This window comes from Cyrtonyx montezumae, unplaced genomic scaffold (assembly GCF_038088225.1).
Source record: "Cyrtonyx montezumae isolate F1298 unplaced genomic scaffold, pur_monq_1.0 scaffold_1, whole genome shotgun sequence".
Classification (NCBI taxonomy): domain Eukaryota; kingdom Metazoa; phylum Chordata; class Aves; order Galliformes; family Odontophoridae; genus Cyrtonyx; species Cyrtonyx montezumae.
In genome coordinates this window covers 2,021,935-2,044,094 of record NW_027071825.1, presented here as the reverse complement: position 1 = coordinate 2,044,094, position 22,160 = coordinate 2,021,935, and the positions used below count along the sequence as shown (strand labels likewise).

The window sequence follows — 22,160 nt, the reverse complement described above, 5'->3', positions numbered from 1 at the left end:
CCTGCAACCTTTGGTGCAGCGAACAAGGAGCTTTGAGATCAGAAGCAGTGAAACCAAGCTAAACAAATCAATGGGTCAGTGGTTGGATCCGTTCTGTGTACAACACAGCTTCCTTTACCTTTCGGCTGCAGTCACCCTCATGAAAAGCTGCTCACAGGTTAAATATTGTAGGTTTTTTGGGAGTGTGTTGGGAACACACTCACTGGGATCGTGCTTTGCTGCTGCAGAGATGAGCTGTGAGGTAGCAGCCCCAGCAAGACGCAGCCATTTCCTGGAGCACAGTGTGTCCAGTTCTGCATCGCTCTCTGAAGGCGTGGGCTCCAATGCTTCTGCTCTACAACACCTTCTCAGCCTCTCCGTGGAGGGAGTGCTGCACTGCAAATGGATTAAACTGGGGCAGCAGGGACACTGAATGTTTGTGGGAAGGACGTCCAGAAGAAAACAGTTTACGTCCCATGCAGCAGTAAATCCAAACCAGCGTCCCATACACACACTGGGATAAAACAACCACGAGGAAATGTATTATTTACATTGAGATTATCTAGTTGTGCACATTGTTAAGTTTAAATAGATGCCAGAAATTTTATCTAGACGTGCACCTGCCCGGCGCAGCGAGCCATCCCTGACTGGCATTCGCAGGGCAGATAGGCTTACAGCTGATTCTTCTCTCCTTTTAAGTACAGTCAAGCAGATGTAGAACTTTGGGTCGATGCGGAATGCATTTTTCACATAATGCCTGTGGGGAGATAAGGAATGACTAAAATAAATCACAGTTAGGCAACATCATCATCATTCATATGATCTGCTCACAATTATAGTTCTGTCCTGCGTCCGGCAGCGGCCTCACTGCACGGAAAACAGCCGTGCACACATCCTAAGGCAGTGCAGGCCGACAGATGGTCTGTGTGGAGCTGCTTGAGGGGAACGCTATCTTATCTACAGAAAAAATGGAATACATGATGGTTCAAGAGCCGTTCAGCTCTCACAGCCATGAACTGTTAACAGTAAGAAAGCAAAGGGCTCTGAAGTGTTGGACCAATGGGGAGGGAGGGAGCCACAAGTGCGTGCAGGTGCCCTGCCTGCCCTAAGGTGCAGCCCGGCCGTTCTCTGACTGAGCCATCTTGTTCACCTCCAGGGATGTGAACTAACATGAGACACGGGGGTTCTTGAGCTGCCTTCAGTGGAAGGGGGCACAGCTCTGCCCTCCTGCACTGGGTTTCCAGAAGGAGTGATGCTCTTACGCTGCAAAGGGGAACGCTACAGCCTGCAGCCCTTCTCTCCTTCAGAGACTTTGGCTCGCAGGGTTTGTGGAGCACAGGAGCACAGGTAACATGCTGCCTTACAAGGTCAGCCTCTCACTGGGTTTCTCTTACCCTAACCAACACCACACGTGGATTAACATTTCTCCATCAAACCATTAATTGCAAGTCCGTATCGCAGAGTGTTCTGCAAACATTTGGGAATAGTGCATCCCAGTGTCAGGGCTGCAGTACCTGAGCTGTGGAGGAGCTGCAGAGGCTACGGAGCATCGAGGAGCAGCTGCAGGAGGGCAGCACTGCCGGGCGGCTGAGCCAGCTCTGCAAGGGAAGAGAAGCAGTTCCTCGTGAGCACAGCAGTGGTGTTGATACAGAACTGGTGAAAATCTCCACGCAAATACGAGTTAAGCAAACGTTAAAGAATGGAAGCTGCCAAGACTGATAGAAAACATCACTGACTGTGCCTTTTCTAGATGTACACCACGATGGCACACTCAGATGTGTCACAGCCGTTCCCTGGGTCAGCAGTTCTATTCGTTGGCTCGTGAGGGAAATGCATTGCTCAGAAAGCCCCTGAACTCTTAATAGAACAAACAGAACAGCCCTCCTCTCTCAGTACTTTACATGAAGATCCCACGTGTAAGCTCCAGGGAGGGCTCTGCTCTTCAGGGACGCTCAGCACAGGGCAGTGCCCCAATGCCCACCAGGAATCCAGGCTGCAGCACAAGCAGGTCGGCACTGCCCTGCCCCTCCTGCCCACGACAGCATCAGGGGGCACAACCCCCGCCCTCTCCCACTGCGGTTCTCTCCCAAGTTGGACTGCTCTGAAACATTTGCAGATCTAAAAAGCAGAGGAAAAAAATGTCCACCTGTCAGGTGATATAAAACCAATCTCGTACTAAATGTGCCAGAATAATTTTTCTCCACCTCAACCACAGTTAAAAACGTCAGTCTATTCATTACTGTCTTTTTATAGTATTTTTATTTAATAAAACCTATTAAGACTACCATACAAATCTCTTTACTTATGCTTTTATCTTTTAACTGATCAATTTTTATATTGCTGACATCCCTTCTTCACCATTTGCTCATTTAAAAATTCATAGTATATGAGCTATGTCTCTGGAGAAAACGTCCATAAAATGTGTTCCAGCTGGCAAATGCGTGCGAGGCAGTGATAGCACATGACGGAATGCTTCACAGAAAATAAAATTTGTTTCTGTAGTAAGCAGAACTGTTTAAATGTTATTTATTTTTATGTTTCAAAGAAAATATATTGTGAAGTGCTGCATTGATTTAATACGCAACAATGTCTGTGTACACGCCGCGCGAGGGAAATTTATGAAACCTTTGCACAACTCCTTTAATTGAATTTTCCAAATCTCTCACCACACACAAATAATCAATATCTTCTGCAGAGAAAACCAGTCAGAATTATTACGGCCTTTCTTTTCAATTTTGTTGTCATCAGCACATACGGAGCACCTGGATATTTGTAACGTCTGGATAGCAAGTTATTTACACCTCTTAAACACATAATTGCTTCCAAGTGAGCCCAAACTAATGTTTCTTTTCTTTTTTATTTAAAATAATTATATTCATGGGAGAAAGCGGTATTTATTCTCACGCCGGAGTTGCTGCACGTCACTGCCGGGAAGTCCTACGATGCTTTAATTTTGCATTAAACGTAATGCTCCCAACTCTGGATCCACCACAATTAAAAATTAATGGCTTCAGAGCCCGTGAAAAGGCACGGAGGAAAACAGAGTGTGAACACGAGTGTGAGGCGGCGGTGGGACGCGGCCGGCACCGCACGCAGCACGGCGCTGACAGCCCTGTGTGTCTCATGTGCATTTCTGTATCTGCCACCGAAGTTAATAGCTTCATATTTCATCTGCATTGCAGAAGATGTTAAATCATTGCAGAGGTTGCTAAATTGCCCCCTTCCATCCAAAAAGCTTACGGAGCTGCAACCTCAGGCCCAGGGACTTCTTAAAGCTCAGGCAGTTTCAAAGGCACACAGCTGTGGTGCAGGTCCCATCCACCAGGAAACGCCGCAGTGCTGGGCTGCCACCCTCCAGCAGAGCTCCTTCAGCACACTGCTCACCTCTGCTGGGCAAACCACGGGCACTGTGCTTTTGGGACACCAGCCTCAGTGGTTTCTGTTATCTTCCTCCTCCTCAACGTGTACTTCAGGGTGCCCTTTGGGTGTGTGCACTCAGTACAGCTTCGCTTAATGCAATCCCATGTACAAACACACACTGAGGTCATATGTATATATGACTTGGAGTCACAACTGAGATTTAATTGAAGGGATCTTGATAGAACTAAGAAACCTCGTGTCAGCACAAGCAGCTTTATCCAAACAGATGAAAGAACTGAACTTCAGAAACTGATTTGTTCTACTCCATTTGAAAATGAGGCAGAAATATGTTGTAAGATGGATTTCCTTCCACTCACAGCTACCCCAGCAGGACAGAGCCCACAGAGACCCAAGAGAAAGTCCGAACTGAAGCTGACATAAGCTGGGATGAACTGTGGAATACTGAGTTGTTGCCATTTCATCTGTTCTGAGAAGAAACTCTCCTTATTTTATAGTGCACTGTTTCTGAAATTGAATGGTATGCTTTGCGATACCCACATAGCTCTCCTGGACTAAAAGAAATCCCCCACAAGCAGATCAGAAGGCAAAAGGGACCAAAAAGTAAAAGGGCTGCCTTGCTCCTATGGCTGCAACATGATTTGTTTTGAGGAGGTGACTCTACCAGGAGTCAGCAGACCGCAGGGCTTCCCCGAGTGGGCAACGCTTTCCTGAATGCCTCAGGATTCAGAGGCAGCAGTGTTTGTCTGGGAAGTCGGGTTCAGGTCTGCACTCTGAGGCAACTGACAGACACAACTCCAAAACCCTCGTTCCCATAATACAGAGCCAAGTTCCCAGATGAAACAACATGAAATGGTTCAGACTTGTGCACAAGAAAATGAACACCAACAACACGTCGCTCCATTCTGTCGCCCTTCTGTGCAGATCAGGGAGTTCAAAGTTCTTAACAAGAGATTATCCAGCAGTATTTTAAGCCATAATAAGGCGCTGTTTAGAAGGAAAAAGCACTGTATCTCTCACAGATGCATTTGCAGCCACGGCTCTTGGACTGGCAAAGGAGTTTGCCTGCGCACTGTGAGCACAGCCATGGAGAGTTCTGCAGTGAATGACTGTGAGCAGATCAAACTGGCTGCAGTGAAAAGCTGCCCGCTCATTTCTTGCCTTTCAGGAAACTAGGTCCACGTGCCATGCTGCATAGTAGTTTACAAAAAGAGGTCGACATTTTCACTGCCTTCTTTGCAAGGGACAGCAAGGCCAGGCAGACACGTTGGAGTAGGGCTTGGTCTCCAATCTCTGCAGTTGGCTTTCATTAGTAATCTCAGCTGGGACTGGAACAAAACCCATCAGCTAACCCTGAGCTGGGCTCCTGGAGGGCAGCCACTCCCACTGCAAAGAGGGCAAACTCGAGGCCCTGGCATTACAACCCAGGGGGAAGTTAGGAACATTTCGAACCACACTTCATGGGGATGGTGATAGCAGGCACAGGGCTCCTCAGGGTGAACAAAAGGGCAAAAAAAAAAGGATTTCTTATTGGAGTTATCAGACACAGCCTGAAAACAGCTCTCCTGTTTCCTTCCCACACAGCTAGCATTTGATCTTCTGTAACTCCCTCACTGCAGAGTCCTGGATGTGATTTATGTCGGTGTTTATCTTTTTGGGTAACAGAAATTATTAATATAATTTGTATAAACCATCATAAACAGCTTTCCACTGTAGGGCATTATCCTCACTCTTCCAAACACTGAAGTGATTAAGTTTTGCTTTAAAATATGCATATCACAACCTACACATTCATTCTCAACACAGATAGAGCATGTTTTGGACTGCAGCATACTGACTAGATTCCATCTCTTGGCAGCTGTTTTACAGTTTGCTTACATTCTATTCAAAAACATTTTGTTTACTGTAAGTGCTAGTCATGGACAAACAATGATGCCATTTTTTATGCTGGTCACACAAAATGATATACTGAGTCCTGCATAATGCTGCCCATTGAGCAAGGAATGTTTTGTATTAAGTTGTTTTAAGCAGAGGTTGTTTATGTAAAGTAAATAAATTTCATGCCTCACCATGTGATGATAATGTGACATTCCATCAGTGTCAAGCCACAGAATAGTCATAGGTTTTAAATTTTGAGCATAACTAATTACAGATAATTACAGAAAACCACATCCAAAATTAAAAGGCAAAGTAAAGCATCTCCAAATGCTTTCTTTTAATCACAAAGTTATTGGCCTCTCCCACTCCTGTATTTTCAGGACTGGGAGAAAGAAATGAGTTTTATTTAAGCGAAACTGACCCTGAAACTTCATCAACATTGGTCAACTTAAGCTCATAATTACATTTCCCATCATGCTTTTCCCAAATACTTCCTTTTTTTATCCAAAGATCCTGATCACTGGATGTATGTTTACATACAGGAGATCCACAGTGATGCTGCAGAGATCCACAGTGGCCCTCGGTGCTCAGCACCACCACTAGCAGATAGCAGCTGTGGTCTTCAGAACCGAAGGACAGGAGGAGTACGAGCATCCCCCCCACCTCCCCAGCTGGCCGAGGCACTGAAGGGGCTGTGTGGGCCACGTGATATTAAACACCACCAACTTCAAATATTTTCACAGCCCTAGTTATGAAGAAACCCAGTAGCTAGGATTTCACAGTCCCCTGGCGTGTGCTAAATACCTCCCGGTACATCCAGGGGGATAAAGGCTGTGCTGCAGACAGTGCATGTTACTGGGCTTATGTACTCCAAATGGGCGGGGAGAGGGGAGAGTGAGAAAGAACAAGGATAACTTGGATGTATGAAGGGTAGGAAAAGTCTCAAGGGCCCGAGTGCAAGGAGTGATGGACCATGCCTCAAGTGCAGGACTGTTAAAGAGACATGCTTTCATGGAGAAATACTCAATACAACAAAAGAGATGAAAAGATGAAATTTGCATTTGAATAGTGCAAGAGTTCAGGCTGAGCTGCAAGCTGGGAAGAAATACACTTGGTCGCTGCCACTTCCATATGCTACAGGTCATCCAACTTACTCCAGGTGGAAAGAACTCAGAAGGAATCATCAAAACCTCTCACATGGAAGCTAGGGAATTGGTTTGTTTGCTGTTTTTCAGTACCTTGGGCAGGAAGTTTTCTGTGGTTCGCCTCCAACAGCTGCAGTTCTTCTGCTTGACTCACTAGTGAAGAAAGAAGTCTAAAATCAGTGAGTGTTACCCCGCAGATTTCAAGGAAAATAATACCATGCCTTCTTATTCATTGTGAAGCACTTGTATTTTTCTTCACGCAATTAATTAAAACACCACATCTATCTATCGCTAAAATCATTAACAAAAAGAAGTCGAAATGAACAGTTTTGAAATGTGCTGTGTTTCGTTCCCGTTTCTATCTCCCAGCGTTGACACCACAAAATGGGGAAATGAGGATTCTTCCCCATTTTGAAGGCAGCAGGAAGCACACAGAACAGCGCACATAATAATGTGCCAACAAGAGGTCTGACATCGCATTGCAACCTTGCCCTGGATGCGGTGGTCGCACTGTCCTATCCACGGTGTAGGGTAGTAATGTAAACATAGACTGTTTTCACAAAGCTTCCTTTTGTGTAAGAAAGCATCTGGTTATCTGCATGACAGTGGGAACTAGCGCGGCGTATACAGATGCAAAATGAAAACGGAATGAGCGCTGGAATATGAGCCGGGAAAGAAATGTTAATTTAAACAGCAGTAGCGCTGGAATTGTGTGGGGCTTACATTCCACCGCTGGGCTGCGTACACCGAAGGCGTCAGAGGAGACCCAGTCATCTTTGGGCCAGAAAAATCTGGTGACTTCCAAGCGGAAATGTAAGCTGCAGACCCGGCCAGCCCAGTTCTGCTGTCCTGCAGCGAGCTTCAGCACCAGGCTCTGCAGACAACTGCAGCCTGATGGGCCGTGGAATAACACAGACAGGCAAAACATCACATGTGTGCAGGATAAAGAACTTCCTATGCTTATCTGCTCTGAATGCAGGTCCCGTGAGCGGACACAGCGACTGCAGATGTACAGAATGTTTATATTCCCTCATCAGCTGGGAACTAAATGAGAAGAGGTTGGTGCAAAAACCCAAAGGACCAGCGTCATATATGTAAACCTGGGAGGAGAGGTAGTCGTAGCTAAACACAATCTTCGACACACACCTGCATATTAACACACCGTGTGGATACGGATGCTTTCATGTCACTGCTGCACAAACAAAGGAACAAACTATTCCAGGGCACAGAGATAGGGCCTGGACAGCAACCGAAGGACCACAACAGGGTGATAATTATTCTTTCTTCCAGACAACCAATAGCATTTTTTTGTTTATTACCTGTGCGTCAGCAACGAATGACAAAATTTGGGTGTGTTTTTCTTTGGGTGTGGAGTAAGGACAAAACTCTCCCAAACCAGACACCTGTAAAAAGAAAACCTTGGACTGCGTTCCTTCTATTACAGATGTGCCATGGGTGAAGTGCCCCCGTCCCAGCACAATCAGCACCTGGTATGTCCATCACTCACAGACAGATGAATAGCGATTTTTAAAGCCTGGAAACCTATATTCAGCCTAATCCTCCTAACAGGCAAACAAACAAAACGACTTCCTTCCAAAAAGAGAAGAAAGGCCACGCAATCAAAGTGCAAACGTTTATCCTAATCACTAGCTAACTGCCCACTAAGTATCTAACTATTTACATGAGAAAAGCTGTTGCTCTTGCAAGTTTTTCCTCTCCATCTGCGGCTGAATTAGAAGTGCGGGTCCTTGGGGTCGCCTTTCTTTTATGTCCCTAGTTGGGTGCACAAGGACATTTAAGGTGTATTTGCTCTGACCAAAAGAATTCACGCGGCAGAGGCCCGCGGTACAACACTTCACGATAACACAGAGCTGTATAAATATGGTCGAAAATCCTTCTTACTTAGCACTCGGGTTTTCTGCACTTCGGCGCTCAAGCTGCAAGAAGAGTCCAAGACACCAATGATACTTTCCAGCTCTCTGCTGCCCTCTAAAGCCTGGAACGAACACCATTAAAGATCGTTACATCTCACTCCCAAACTGCCACACGGACGCCTACAACTTAATGCAGATTGCTAAAAGAACGAACTGGGGGGATTTTTTCTCCAACCCTCAAGCATACGTGAGAGTTCCCTCACAGAGCAGGCGGGGTTAAGGGGGTTCAGGGCGTCATGGTGCTTCAGAACGGCGTTCAGGTGCCTTTGAAAGTGTTACTTCAAAATCTCCTGATATCTACGCTTCATCTAGAAGTCTTCAGCTGTTTAAACAGATTAACACTTGATCCCCAGAAAAACAATCTCGGAGCACGGACAGGCTCGCTGCAATATGTTAGGAAAAGAGAAATCTACAAGCATTTATCGTACTGAACTACTGCACGCATGTCATGGTCCATCTGAAAATGTCCAGCAGCAAACCAGAAACACAGAAGCTTTTTAAACAAACATTTCCACCATCAGATTTTCAACTATTAGCTCTCGTTTTTGTGGGTTTTTTTCCCCCTGTAAATAAAGTGTTGTAGAACCACACATAATTGACAGTAAATGATGAAATGCTTTCAGGATGCTGAACTGTCTCAAGAATATTGATATTCAGCAATGAACCTTGTGCTAAATGTATTCAAGAGAGAAAATCTGAACAAACCAGAAGAATTATTTGCATTTTAGCATGTATTAAGCGGACTCTATTAAATGATGATACATTAGAGGTAAATTAAATAGTACAATCACTTCAACACAAAGGGATATTAAATCTTCAAGGACATATAAATCTACGCAGTAATAATTCATACTGCAAGTTATAAATAGTAGTTGGTAACCAGTTCATATGCTCCTATTCATGTACAAAATGAGGAGAAGGACACATTTTAAATAGCGTGCTTGGAAAAGGAACTTCTCTAATTAAAAAAAATATATATCTCTCTCTATTAAGTTGCTTTGTGTGTGCATGCCTGTGTGTGGGCATGCTTTCTGTACTTCCAGGCCAACTCTGCTTGGATTCCAGTATTTTATTTGCTTCCCCATTCCTTTAACCAGTTCTATGCTAAAAGTAGATTAAGAAATAAGTAAATCAGTGTCAGTCAGACCTGTAGGCTTCTCAGGTTTTCTCTTGTTTTCAGAATTGTAACCAAGGAACTTTCCACACTGGACTGCAAGGCTGCAAACCTGCATGAGAAATGGAAACAATTGCTGTTAGCCACGAGGCTCTGACAAAACAGCTCCTTAACACTGCAACAGGATGGAGGTAAACAGCCTGTGAACCAACGGCCTGCCAACCTGACTGTGTCACATAACACCAAATGCAGCTTTAAATACCTGCATGGGAAATGCCAAACGTACGAATCCTAATTTCAAGCACAGAAAGTTCAGTAATCAGGATTTTCTTACAGTCACACAGGATGACAATGGTAAAACACAGGAACAAGATTCACTTGCTGCCAAGAACAGAGTTTTATCCAGAGTACAGGAACCCCAAACCCAAGGGCTCCAGGATTGCTAGCAAGCACAGGGAAGATGAGAAGTTAACACTGAGCTGCATAGTACCACAAAGCTGAAAAATAACAGGGAACAGTATGAAGCCCTATCTCATCTTTTAACCACAAATACATTTTATTGCCAGTGTAAAGACCAGGGTTTGTTATTGTACTAAAAAATTAAAATCATAGACCATCAGATTAGATCTAACTTCATGCTTCAGTGAATGATTGAGGATTTGCACAGGAACCATCCACCTGCTGCTTCTCCCTGCTGCTTCTCCCCACAAAAGGAAGAATCACACTCATAAGGAATCTCAAATCCAGTATTTAGAAAGAAATAAAGTGTTTGGAAGCTCACATAGCTAGTAGTGTGTAGGTGTCAGCTTTAAGATGTGTTTTACTGGCACATTATTAACTGCTAGCCTTTCAAATAGTTGCCTTGTACTTTAAATTAAAAAGAAAAAAAAAGAAGAGCATACTGAATTAGTGAATGCCAACATTTTAATGTTAAGGGATACCACGATTACATAAATTCTCCTGCAAGTTCAAGGTTACTATGAAATGAGTCTGTGAGTGCTGACCAAGGGATCTGCTGGTTCACCAAAATCAAAATCAAAATCCCCACCAAAGCACTGACCCAAAGCAAAGCAAAACACCTCTTTGATTGGATGGTGTAACTGTGAGATGTTTTTAGTTTTCATCTTATTTACTTATTTTACAATCTAGCACATCATTCAGACAATTTTGCCTGTCAGGCTGTTGCCAAGAAGATACGTCCTGCCCTACAAGGAAGGACTTTCAACCTAATGGTGGGGGAAGTTTCCAAGAAGAGAAAAACACGCATCTCAACGCTTCAACTGGAATCCTCAGAAGGAAGAGTTACAACTTTAAGCATCAGTAATTATTTGAACAAATGTCACAAATATTATTCATTATTAAAAGGCAACGTATGCATTAGAGCATCCAGTCCTGAGGTCATTTTTATCTGGGACATCAAATACAACAATATAAATAACTGATAGAAACAGAAGAGGCAGAAGAACAGATGAGCATATGATGAATGTAACACAATCAGGTACAAAACCCCAACTCTGTAATACCAGCTTGCTAACTAGCCTGCAGAATTACTGCACCAGCAAGGGGATGCTTCTCCCAGTACCACCAATTGCAGCACAGCAGTTGCACTCCACCTTCAGTTTCAACATGACCTAAGGTAAAGCAGGAGCACAAAGAAAGAACAAAGAAGTGTGCTGACAAAGCAGTGTGTGGCAATGGAGGTTTCCTTACGTTGGGAGGTGAGTTCTTAACAAGGACAAACTGCAGTAGCAGGAAATAGACCTCAGGTATTTTGGAGAGAAAGTCTTCCTGACCTATGGACGTGACAATTTACATAACAATTTAAATCAGATGCCCAGGAAATACAGGATAGTCACAATCAGAATGAGAGAAAAAATATATAGTTTGGAGGAGAGATGAAGAAATGGTATAACCACATCAGTGCTGAGCTGTGAATTAGAGTTCCTGAGACAGATATCAAAAATGGATGTCAAGGACATCAGAGGACAAACTGCTGAATCATCAGCTGAACAGGGAGAATAACACAGCAGGAAAGAGCACAACAAAAGTGAATGCAATTTCAGTCAAGTTAAAAGAAAGGAAACGCTTGGGGGAATGTTGAGGATGATGTTGTGTTCATAGCACAAAGTAATGAACGTGCTCATTGTGGAAGGGGGAACAATCTGATTATTCAGATTTTTAGCTAGACTGAAATTTAAACTCAAAGTAACTTTGCTGAACATACACAACTTCCCTACACAAACCTCACAACTCCTAGGATTTCAAAACTGGACAACTTCCCATGAAGTTGAAAGGCATCCTCCATACAATCTGACATACAGAGATACACACTTCTCCAGTGACCCTATCGCAGTGAAAACAAGTATTTTCTCTGTCCAGCAATTTGGGATGGGTGTTTGTCCTGGCAGGGTATACAAACAGCACAGTAACACACTTAGCATGACACCCTGCTGCTGGCACAGAAAAAAATCAGTTCACATTTCAGCTGAAATTTGGCAATGTTATAAACAATTCAGCGTTTCTTGTAACAGAAAAGATCAAACAGTGCTAACAACAGGAGACACTCACGGCCTCACCTGGACCAAGTGTTTGTCATTTCTCCTTCCCCACATTTATCAAGCATCTTTAAAGGAAAGCATCTTTATCACATACCTCGCCCAAACATTTATTTAAGCACTTCAGTAAACGTGGACTGCTCAGAGTCAAAGAATCAAATTATGGCTTAAGATTGTGGCAGAGAATACAAGAATTTTAACAGATCCTACCATGCAGATGTGAAGTTTTGTCACCATTATCTGTGATTAGACAGATGAGATTAGCATCTCTAGGTACCTTTATCTTCGGATGTTACTGATTCCCAAAATAAGGCAAAGAATGTATGTTTGCAGAACAGCCTGGATAGGCAAAGTACACTTTTATATAGACAGCTTAATTATGATACCTCATTAAGTAGTACTATGGACATAACTCCAGTTCTGGGCACAGTCATATGTCTCATGGTACCACTGAGAGACAGAACTGTTTGGGCAGCTGCACTGCAAACCCTGCATTCATTTGTACCTGTAACCCTCCCATTCAGTTCCTTCAAATATCCAATCCTGAGCAATTACAAGTATTAAAAAATAATCACTATTAATTTAATTACAAACAAAAAATGAATCCCTCACAAATAAAATGGACAGCACTGCATCCACAGAGCACTCCACACACTTACTCATCCTTCACTGTTTGAGGCTGCCCTCTTCTGGATAATCTGCTTCCTGAATTAGTTTCATCTCCTAGGAGGTTTACAAGAAAGGAAAAAAAAACAAGGATAAAAAAAAAAAGTATTAACCTTCTGAAGCACATGCAAAGCTGTTAATATGAACCTTGACTGCTGAATGATCTTTCAGGAAGATTATGTTTCAATTCTGAAACGGGGCAGACTCCCTTTGTAATGAAACACCCTTACTTGACTATAACTTATTCTTTCATAATTTGACCTCTCATCAGCTCACATGACATTTATATTTGTGGAAATCTTAACATTTTCATATCAATAGCTGTAAGTTTGTATAATTCTGACACAGTTCCTTTGTTTTGGCTTTTCTATTATCTGCCAAAATACAGCACAAAGCTTTACCATGAAATACCATAATAACTGAGCAGTGACACCTCCACGTTCCTTTAACAAGAAGCACTTGGTCCCCAGCTCCATCTTGTAAACCACGACAAAGAAATTAGGTGCAAATTATTTCCAAGGGCTCTGACATCCCATATTGACAATATAATGTTCTAGCTTGTCAAATGATGGGACATGATAAATCATACACCTCTTGCCATTATTCTGCACGTCAAGTCCTTTTTCTATATTTCAGCACACTGCTATTTGGAGCAACTGTGTGTTTTGTAAGGGAACAGGAATAGTTAGTACCATAAAAGCCTGTTCCCATGGATTTGTTAAAAAAGGGGGTTAAAAGTACAGGTATCTGTATGGGAATCATGAGAGCTCAGCCTGAAGCAGTGACTGAGCACCTGGTGAAGGAGCACGGCCAGCCCTGGGAGCACAGCTGTGAGCAATGCACCAACAACTGGAAGGGGTGGACTCAGAGTACACTCCTCCCTCACCTCATCTAAGGGCTGGCAACAAAAGGGAAATGTCTCTACTTGGAGATCACCTCATTTGGAGTGCTTGGTGAGCTCTGATTCTTGGAAAGGGGTAAGCAATTTCTTTTTTCGTATTGAATGGTGACCTCTAACTTTCTTGAGTGATCGGCAACTCACAGCAAATTATATCTGTTTCTGCCTATCTTTACAATATCCAATCAGGGTGAAGTAGTTTGATACTCTACAGACAGCCACAAAATAAAAATGGGCATTTGTATACAAGTAGAAATTGAAAGTTAGGCTATACATTTTTTTCAGAACCATTGTTGTGATGTGAGTAGGTTAATAAAAAACTGAGCACCTGCAGTGGATGGGGCACAGGTTGTTCTAATTTGATTCTTTTATTGGAATACAAGAAATCTTAATTTGGGAATCATTAACTACTAGGCTTAATGTACTGCCGCTTTACCTGACTCTATAGAACAGCATCATGATATTTTTTATCATGTTCATTTAAAAAAAATTGGAGGGACTGAAAAGAATCTCATCTTTGAAGATCCTCGTGAGAGGATGTGGTACAAGAGGTAGTGCAAAAATCTGCAGATCTAGGTAAACTTCAAACAGAGGTTATTCTGTTCTGCTCAGAATATTTCTGCTTATCATAATTCATGAATGTTAGTGAAGTCTCAATTACTGCCCATAAATCCCAAAATATATGGGGCATCAAAAGCTCTCTTACCCAACACGAAGACATAACAAGAACTGATGGCTAAAAGCTAAAGCCAGACAAATTCCAGATCACACAGGAGAGGGATTTTTTTATTAATAACAAAGGTAACTGAACAAGGAATGTGATTAGAGGAGAAGTGATGGATTTTTGTGGTTTTAGTTTCTTTAAAATATTTGAAGTCTCCAGAGTGAGACAACCATCTCTGGGAGCTGGCTTAGCACCTAGAGTGCTTACCCAGAGATGGATCTCACTGGACTGAAGCATGTGGATTCAAGCCCTGTTCTGGAAACCAGCTCGTGCAAGGTGAGTTGGAATTAAATGACTTTTGCATTCCCTTCTAACCCTAGCTGTTCTATCATTCTGTGATTTTTATAGCACTTGGAAACAAAAGCCCTTGGGTTTTATGTGGGAGAGATGACAAGTCTCTTTATATTATTGTTTTAATAAGTCTCACTAAATGAGTTAGTGGTTCCTCTACACTTAAAACCTATGACATCCATTCAGGCAGGCTATTCAACTGAAAATACACTTCATAGTTAGTTTGCTGTCCATGGAGGTATGTCTTAAAATGAAGCGGAAATGATGCAATTATACAAAGGCATATTTTGAGAGCTCGTGACAATCAGAGTTGTGTTAACTAAAAACTGCCTTATTCTGAAAAACTGTGCTAAAAAAACTACATAAAAGAAAGCAAAGGAGGGGTGAGACTAACTCAGCTTCACTGCTACGTTCCATCTAACATCTACGTAACTTTCCACATCCATAGAGGAAGACTCAGAATTGAGAAATTCAGTATGTATGCATGAACTTATTTCACTGGCACGAACAAATAAATCTCTTCCCCCATTCCAAACTAGGAAGCTTTAAGACAAAAAAGAAATCAAACGTACCGCATGAGACACATAAATCGCTAAATCAAGCCAATAGCCAGAAAAATGTTGCAATAAGGAAGACAAAATGTTCAACTAACCATGTGATAAGCCATTCCTGAGATTCTGTGCGTTATGACTTGAGGGAGATGAGAAAGGACTCATCTGGCGTGTTCCTGTTGTTGGTGAATAGGAGTTCGGATGGTTCCTCTTGGTCAAAGGGCTTGCCTCACCTGGCTAAAATGTAGTAAAAGACAAAAGAATCTGGATCAGTATTGGCTAAAGATAAAGCAGTACCTACATCCATCTGAACCTACAGAAGTTACAAACTTTCCATCTGAAAATGAATACATCCTGGCCTCTGCCTGTGCTATCAGTGGAGATGCATACTGCCTCTCAAAACAGCCTCTCTGAAATTTACCACCCGACGAGGGCTATTCCGAAGTATTTCCAAGCTTTCTGTACTCCCATTTATGGGAAGCCCATCATACATCTACAAAGATTCTTTTTACTCAAAAACAAAAAGATAAAAAGCACACTCGGATCACTAGACTCCTCGTTTTCATTTAAAAAGAAAGTACATGGCTTCCAAAGGTTTGTGTGTTCTGGAGCACGTTTATACACGTGTGTATCTTCAACAGTTAACAACCAGTGTTTTTTCCTATCTTTGTGAGAATTTAAGGCATATGAATCTTTTTTTATTTTAGTTTCATCAAAGGATATTTCAAATATTTCCTAAACAAGTGATAATTAAAAACTAAACATGAAAGAGTCCATTAAAACCAAAACTTTGTCTCTGGCTTAGGATTTCAAAATATTTCATGACACCTCCATTAAGTTGCTGTTTCTGTACGAGGAGTTTTTGCACTGAAGTTTTCAGAAGAACTAGTCTCCGTTTCTGAGATGTTACCTGGGGTGCAGTTTGTTCTCTAGATTGCAACTCTGAGAAACTGGGATTTCCCTGCACTACCAATGCTCAGAATAAAAAAAAGCTTGTTTACTCACAAAGGGCTTCAGCTCAGGAAACAACTTGCTTGCAGCTAAGAAGTCTAGCAGCTTTATACGATACCATTAGTGACAGTCAAAAAGGAAACAGATGAAGAAATAGAGCTCAAGACTCCACTTGCATCAGCAGCACCTTACTCTCTTTGAAGCCACTGGTCAAGTGGTGAAAGGGTTTCTGGATAACTATTAAGTGATGCCTCTAGCACCTGACAACACTTTACTGTTATGTAACCAGTGATTCAGTAACTAAACTGAAGGGCAGGAATGCACACCATACAAGAAGTCAGAAAACAGCTTCCCTGTTCTCTCCTAGCTCCTCTTTCAAGGAGGCATTCAGCAGGCATGTCCACTACTGCTTCCCAACGACATCAGCCACCTCCAGAAGTGAAGAATGTGTACAGTGATGAGTGATTTCACCACAGTGACATCCGCCGTGCAGAGAATAAGGGGTATTTTAGACAAAGCATTTTTTCCCCATTCCCTTCCAATATTTTCTCATGGATTTAAAGAAGAAACAGCAGTGAAGCAGTGATGCTGCTGATCCTTTCTTCCCCCTTGGAAACGTAGCAACATCAAAACAAAACGCACCAAGAAAGGGAACGAGAGATTTCTTCAGTTTTTGTTACATCTCTGGGCCCTTAGACAAATCAACTTGCTTCTCAAACTCTATTTTTTGCAGCTGAAGTAAGGAAAGGAATGACCACCCCCTGCCCAAACAACGGGCCTTTTCTAGCAGGCTGAGCCCCGTTCTATTCATAAAACTTCTCCTTGAGGCAGAGAAAGAACTGCGTGTAATTTCAGCTGGGCCACTCATCTACAAGAATGCTCCTACACCCCAATAAACAGATGCAAAATTACAGTCACAGCTGCATTCTGAGCAGAACAAGTTGGATAATGGTACGCTAAGCAGCTAATTAAATTGCTAATGATTTTTTTTAGTGCTGTTGCGGTATTTTTTGCCATCTTTCTTTCAACAACAACCAAAAAAAAAAAAAAATCCTGTGGATTTTAAAAATTGTATTATCTGTATTTTGCTGACAAGCAGTGAGACCTCCAAGCATGAGCTGCACGTCAGCAGATCTCTTGAGGAGGACACAGATGTGGAGATTTATTGGGAGCTCATTTACTGACCAACTATTTCTCTTCATGCACTTCCGACAACATTTTCCTTCATTTAAACACTGCCATCCTCACAAAGACCTCTGCATCGAGGTCTGCAGCAACACCACTGCTGGTAGAAGCAGATAATAAACTGACATATGTCACGACATGCTGGTACTGGGAGTATGCTATAGCTGCATTTACAAAGAACAATAGCAACAGTACAATTTTATTTTTATTGTGATAACTGCGGTGAAATTTATTGCAGTGTAAGTACTTTACTGTTTCATTACGCCAGATTAGCTGAGGGAGGTAATTATATCCTCGCCATGAAAATGCCTTTAATGTTTTCATTTCAATTTTGCTGTTTATAATATTCAGATCACAGCATTATCATAATTCCATATTGTTACATGTACAATTGCATGGCAGAACACTTGCTTCCAGGATAATGGAGCTAATTTCTGATGAATGATTTCACCAAGTAGCTTAACTCATTCAGCTCTTGGGTAAATAGGGAGGGCAGCAAAAATATGCACGTTTCTCTTGTTATTTTCAAGGATTCATGCAGCCATACATTCCCAAGGCCAGGCAGCTCTACGACAAATGGAACATAACCAATTATGAACTCATATTTTCATCACTAATTATGTGCCTTCCTGAGAATTTTCCAGACAACCACCAATCTATAACATTCTAATGAGAAACCCTGTCTATGTACAAATACACATACATATATCCTACATTATTTCAAAATACTTACGTTACATTTTTTAACACTATCCATCTTCAGTGATCTCTTAGCTCTGCAAGATAAAAATACAGGCAAGTTTTATGGTCATTGAGACACAAAGCTTTCAGGTAGTGAGGTTTGCCATTTGTCATTTCAGTGACATTCATTTTTTTCCTATGTTGGACTTTTTTCTTGTGTGGCATAAAAAAAATAGGATCTCAACCAAAGCAAATATTAAGTAATTTGAATACAGTTTAACAAAAACAGTGCTCGTTTAGAAGGATTAAGTGTTTCCGTAGGAAAAACCAATTCTCCATTTTATACTAGAGATAAAAATCAAGATGCTGAAGTGAATTTGCACAGGATGCCAAGTACACATTTGTCTCTTTCTCAAAAAAGAATATAAACAAAATGCAAAAGCAATATCATTTACATACCTTCTGAGCAAGGGCTGAAATTATTTTTCCTTTAGTAGAATTATTTAGGCATTTAACACGCAGGTACAGCCAAGGTGAAAAAAGTGGTTCTTCCCATCATTTTAGCTCTTAACATGATTCAGTGCTACCAGACTATGACTTAACTGGGGAACAGATGCTCTATGTCTTTACAGGTCCCCAAACCATAAGAAACTATTTTCTAGTCTTCTCCACTATACTGATTCAGGAGCACGCCAAGCTCTCTCTGCAAAATCTGCTCTGCTGAACTGGATGCCCAGCTGTTAATGGCAATGCTAGAAGAGGGAAGCTGAATATTTATAATACTTTATATCGTACAGCTGTCTTCTAAAGAGCAGTCATCAAAATTTTATTGAATGCAGACTAAATGCTCAAAGGAAAGAAAGGTCAACATAAATTAAGACTATTTTTCCCAGAGACAACTGAAACTTTTAAAGTACATTCTTAAATCTTAATAGTTTAACGCATTATATAAAACAAGGAAGAAAAAAATTTAAATCTTTACAAGAACAGTCCCCAAGAAACATATACTATATCCATTTAAACAAGATGATATAGAAAATGCATTGTATCTCAGGAACTTAGCACAATTTTTGTCTCAGAAAATAACACACTGCAAGGAATTAAGATGACCTCATTCCAAACATATCCTCTTTTAATTTATGGTACTATTCCAAAACTGAATGAAAAAACATCTTTGAAATATAACTCAGGTGAGGGTCTTCTACATATACGAGGATACAGTGATCTCTATTACAAAGAGGAAAGGAGAAGTATTCCATCTTTAAAAAGACAAGTGAACAGGTAACATTTCCATTTAAACAAGTGACTGAAATTCTTGCCAGAGGGCAGTCAAAGCTGCAGCAGTTTGATGGAATTCTTTACAGTGTATTTCTTTATTAAATACCAACCCATGTTGCTTAAGGAGTACAGACTCCATTACATCTTCCACTTTGGTGGCAGCAGGGAAACATATTTATTAATAGACCTTCTCTGAAAGGCTGCTCTAGGGATCAATGCATTTGCATGTTACACTAAGGCATGTTGCGATGGAAGCTTTTATGACAGACTTCAAAAAGAGCTGGAAGCCAAAGTAAAGGAGAATCTAGACTCAGCACAGCTGCAGGAAGAAGATAAATGAGAAACTACGTGGAAATCACACTGAATTATAAATATTTGGAAAAATTTCTTAGGGAGAAAGTTGTGGGCTGGTGAAGACTATGTTATTTAAAGTCTGTCAAATATTGTGCACAGCAATATTGCTGAAGAGCCCCAATTGCCCTCTACAGGCTTGCAAAACCCTGCAAACATCCAAAGTCATGGTGCTGAAGAAGCAGCTTAAATCCAGACAAGCACATCTTTGCTGGAAGGAGTGCAGTGTGGGTGCAACTTTGTTTTCAGGTCAGCTTAGCCTTGCCTGTCCCAAGGTCAGATTCTGTCCTACTCAACAGCTCAGTTTGCTCGTGAGTTTCTTTTTAGTATGTCTCCCTGATTCTATAATGGGAAAAGTTACAAAAAAAAAAAAAATAAAAATAAAAAGGGAAAGAAAGGGAAAGAAAAAAAGCTCTTGGCAACTGCTGTTCACCCAAAACAAGTAAAAATTTATGCTTAATTTACATGCACTCCCTGGCTAGGATCACTGAAATAAAACTCATCCAATGTTAGCTTGGTTTCTCTCTTCTATATGGCCCTGGATTAGAATCCAGTGCCAGAGTATGAACAAGGACAGGAGGCAGAAAGATAATGCATATGTGATTATAACATGCAACAACTTATTTACCTTTTTTTTTCCTACACTCAGATTGGTTCAAAGACACATAACGTATTTATTTTACTCTGAGAGATACGATGGTATATCTTTACAGCTAGCAAGGAACGTTTTGCTCATATTTACCAGGTTAAACAACTCTCACAGAATCGTAGGGGCTGGAAGGGACCTCAAGAGATCATCGAGTCCAACCCCCTGCCAAAGCAGTTCCCTACACCAGGTCGCACAGGTAGGTGTCCAGGTGGGTCCTGAATATCTCCAGAGAAGGAGACCCCACACCCCCCTGTGCAGCTGTGCCAGTGCTCCTCACCCTCACCGTAAAGAAGTTCTTGCACACATTCGTGCAGAACCTCCTGTGCTGCAGTTTCTGTCCGTTTCCCCTTGTCCTGTCTCCATACACTGCTGAAAAGAGTCTGGCTTCTCCACTTTGTCCCCCACACCTCAGATATTTATAAACCTGGATCAGGTCCCCTCTCAATCTTTTCTCAAGGCTGAACAGACCCAGTTCACTCCGGGGTCAGACACCCAGGTCCCTCTCTGCAGAGCTCCTCTCCAGCAGCTCATCCCCAGCCTGTACTGCTGCATGCAATTATTCCTCCCCAGGTGCAAGACTACACTTGCTTTTGTTAAGCCTCATCCGGTTTCTTACTGCCCAGCTCTATCTAACTATCCATTACTTCTACAGTGTACACTGATCTACCATTCTCGGTCGTATTTTCAGTTGCACACTAACACTCAGTGTATCTTTTCGACTGCCCGGGAGTGGGGTCTCCGTCCCTGGGGGTATTCCAGGGCCATAGGGACGTGGGCGATGGGGAGGGAGAGGCTGTGGGAGCTTGGAGGTTTCTTTTTCAGACCTATTCTTTGATAAACTGCAAAGAACGAGAGAGAGAGGAACGAGTTTTATCCCAGGCACAACCAGCGTGCCCACCTCAAGACACAGCCAGGAAACAACCCTGCCGCCGCCGCCCTCCCGCCCGCGCCGCCTTTCTCCTCACAGCTGCTCCCCCCCGCCCACTCACGGCCGCCCTCAGGAGAAGCCATGGCGGCGGCGTCCCGCCCGCCCCGCGCCGCTACCTACGACATGGCGGCGCTCCGGAGCGTTCCCGCTGCCCAGCGCCGTGCAGCGGCCTAACTCCGCCGGCTGGAAACGCCGCTGAGGGGGAGGAGCTGCCCTACTGCCTCGGGAAGGTCGGGCCCCACAGGTGGGTTGCGGTCGAAGGGAGTTCGGCGCGTTCTCCTTGAGGGCGGGTTGGAAATGTGGCGGTGCGGTCCGTACGCTGAGGGGGCGGGAAGGCCCTGAGCAGAAAGGTTGGTAGAAAGGCGCTCCGTTCCCGCCTGCGAGGCGGCTTTTGCGTGCTGGAGTCGTCTCATAGCGATGGAAAATTAACGTTTATTCTTCTTTTCCTCCTTGACTTTCATCTCCTGTTTTGCGAGCGTAGCGCTGGTGCTTAATTACAGTGCCGCCCGTTTGCGGGAACCAGGCTGTATCACCGTTCCCTGTGGGGTCCTTCTGATACCGGTGTAATATTGAAGTGTCAGGCAGGCGGCCTGTGTATTACAAAGAGGGCACTTCATCCGTGATAAGTCATCATCTTCCTTTCCCAAGAGGGAAAGACCTGTTTAACTCAAGAAAGTGCAAGTGATTTAGGCCTCCTGATTAAGAATTAAGAGCCCTGATGGGGCCCCGCAACGCTGTTGTCTTGTTGCTGGACTTGAGACATTCAATTTGTTATGCTGGATGTTTGCAGAAGTCAACATTGGGTAAACTAATCTGAGAGGCTGTTAGACCAGCAGTGTGCTGTGATGTAGTGTCCCTTTGTGATGGCCTTCTAAAAGCCTTCATCACCTCGGGCAGAAGCAGGAGGCTGCTGCTAGAGCTTGCTGCCCGTTTGTGAGCAAACTAGTTAAAATTTTGAGCAACTTTTCTACTGGCCATGGAATTAACTGTAAAAAAAAAAAAACAGAAAACAAAAGCAAAGAGA

At 42.7% G+C, this 22,160-nt stretch overlaps 2 protein-coding genes across 3 annotated transcripts in view; one reads left to right on the top strand and one right to left on the bottom strand.

Moving 5' to 3' along the window:
* The window catches only part of ATG4C (autophagy related 4C cysteine peptidase), a 307,949-nt gene that overhangs the window by 211,759 nt on the left and 74,030 nt on the right, over positions 1-22,160 (top strand). The gene's annotated exons all lie outside the window — the stretch shown is intronic.
* On the bottom strand, positions 6,318-21,340 carry ITGB3BP (integrin subunit beta 3 binding protein). 2 transcript variants are annotated; one of them, XM_065737697.1, is made up of 7 exons: positions 19,319-19,799; positions 17,983-18,025; positions 15,215-15,350; positions 12,643-12,706; positions 9,462-9,540; positions 8,283-8,376; positions 6,318-6,533 (listed from the first exon to the last, which is right to left on the bottom strand). In XM_065737697.1, exons 1-7 carry the CDS (start codon positions 19,345-19,347, stop codon positions 6,406-6,408), a joined length of 573 nt encoding a protein of 190 aa, XP_065593769.1. In that variant the 5' UTR covers positions 19,348-19,799; the 3' UTR covers positions 6,318-6,405. The 2 variants fall into 2 exon arrangements, with proteins under 2 accessions (XP_065593769.1, XP_065593779.1); XM_065737707.1 differs by lacking the exon at positions 19,319-19,799 and adding an exon at positions 21,257-21,340 and having other exon boundaries at positions 6,320-6,533.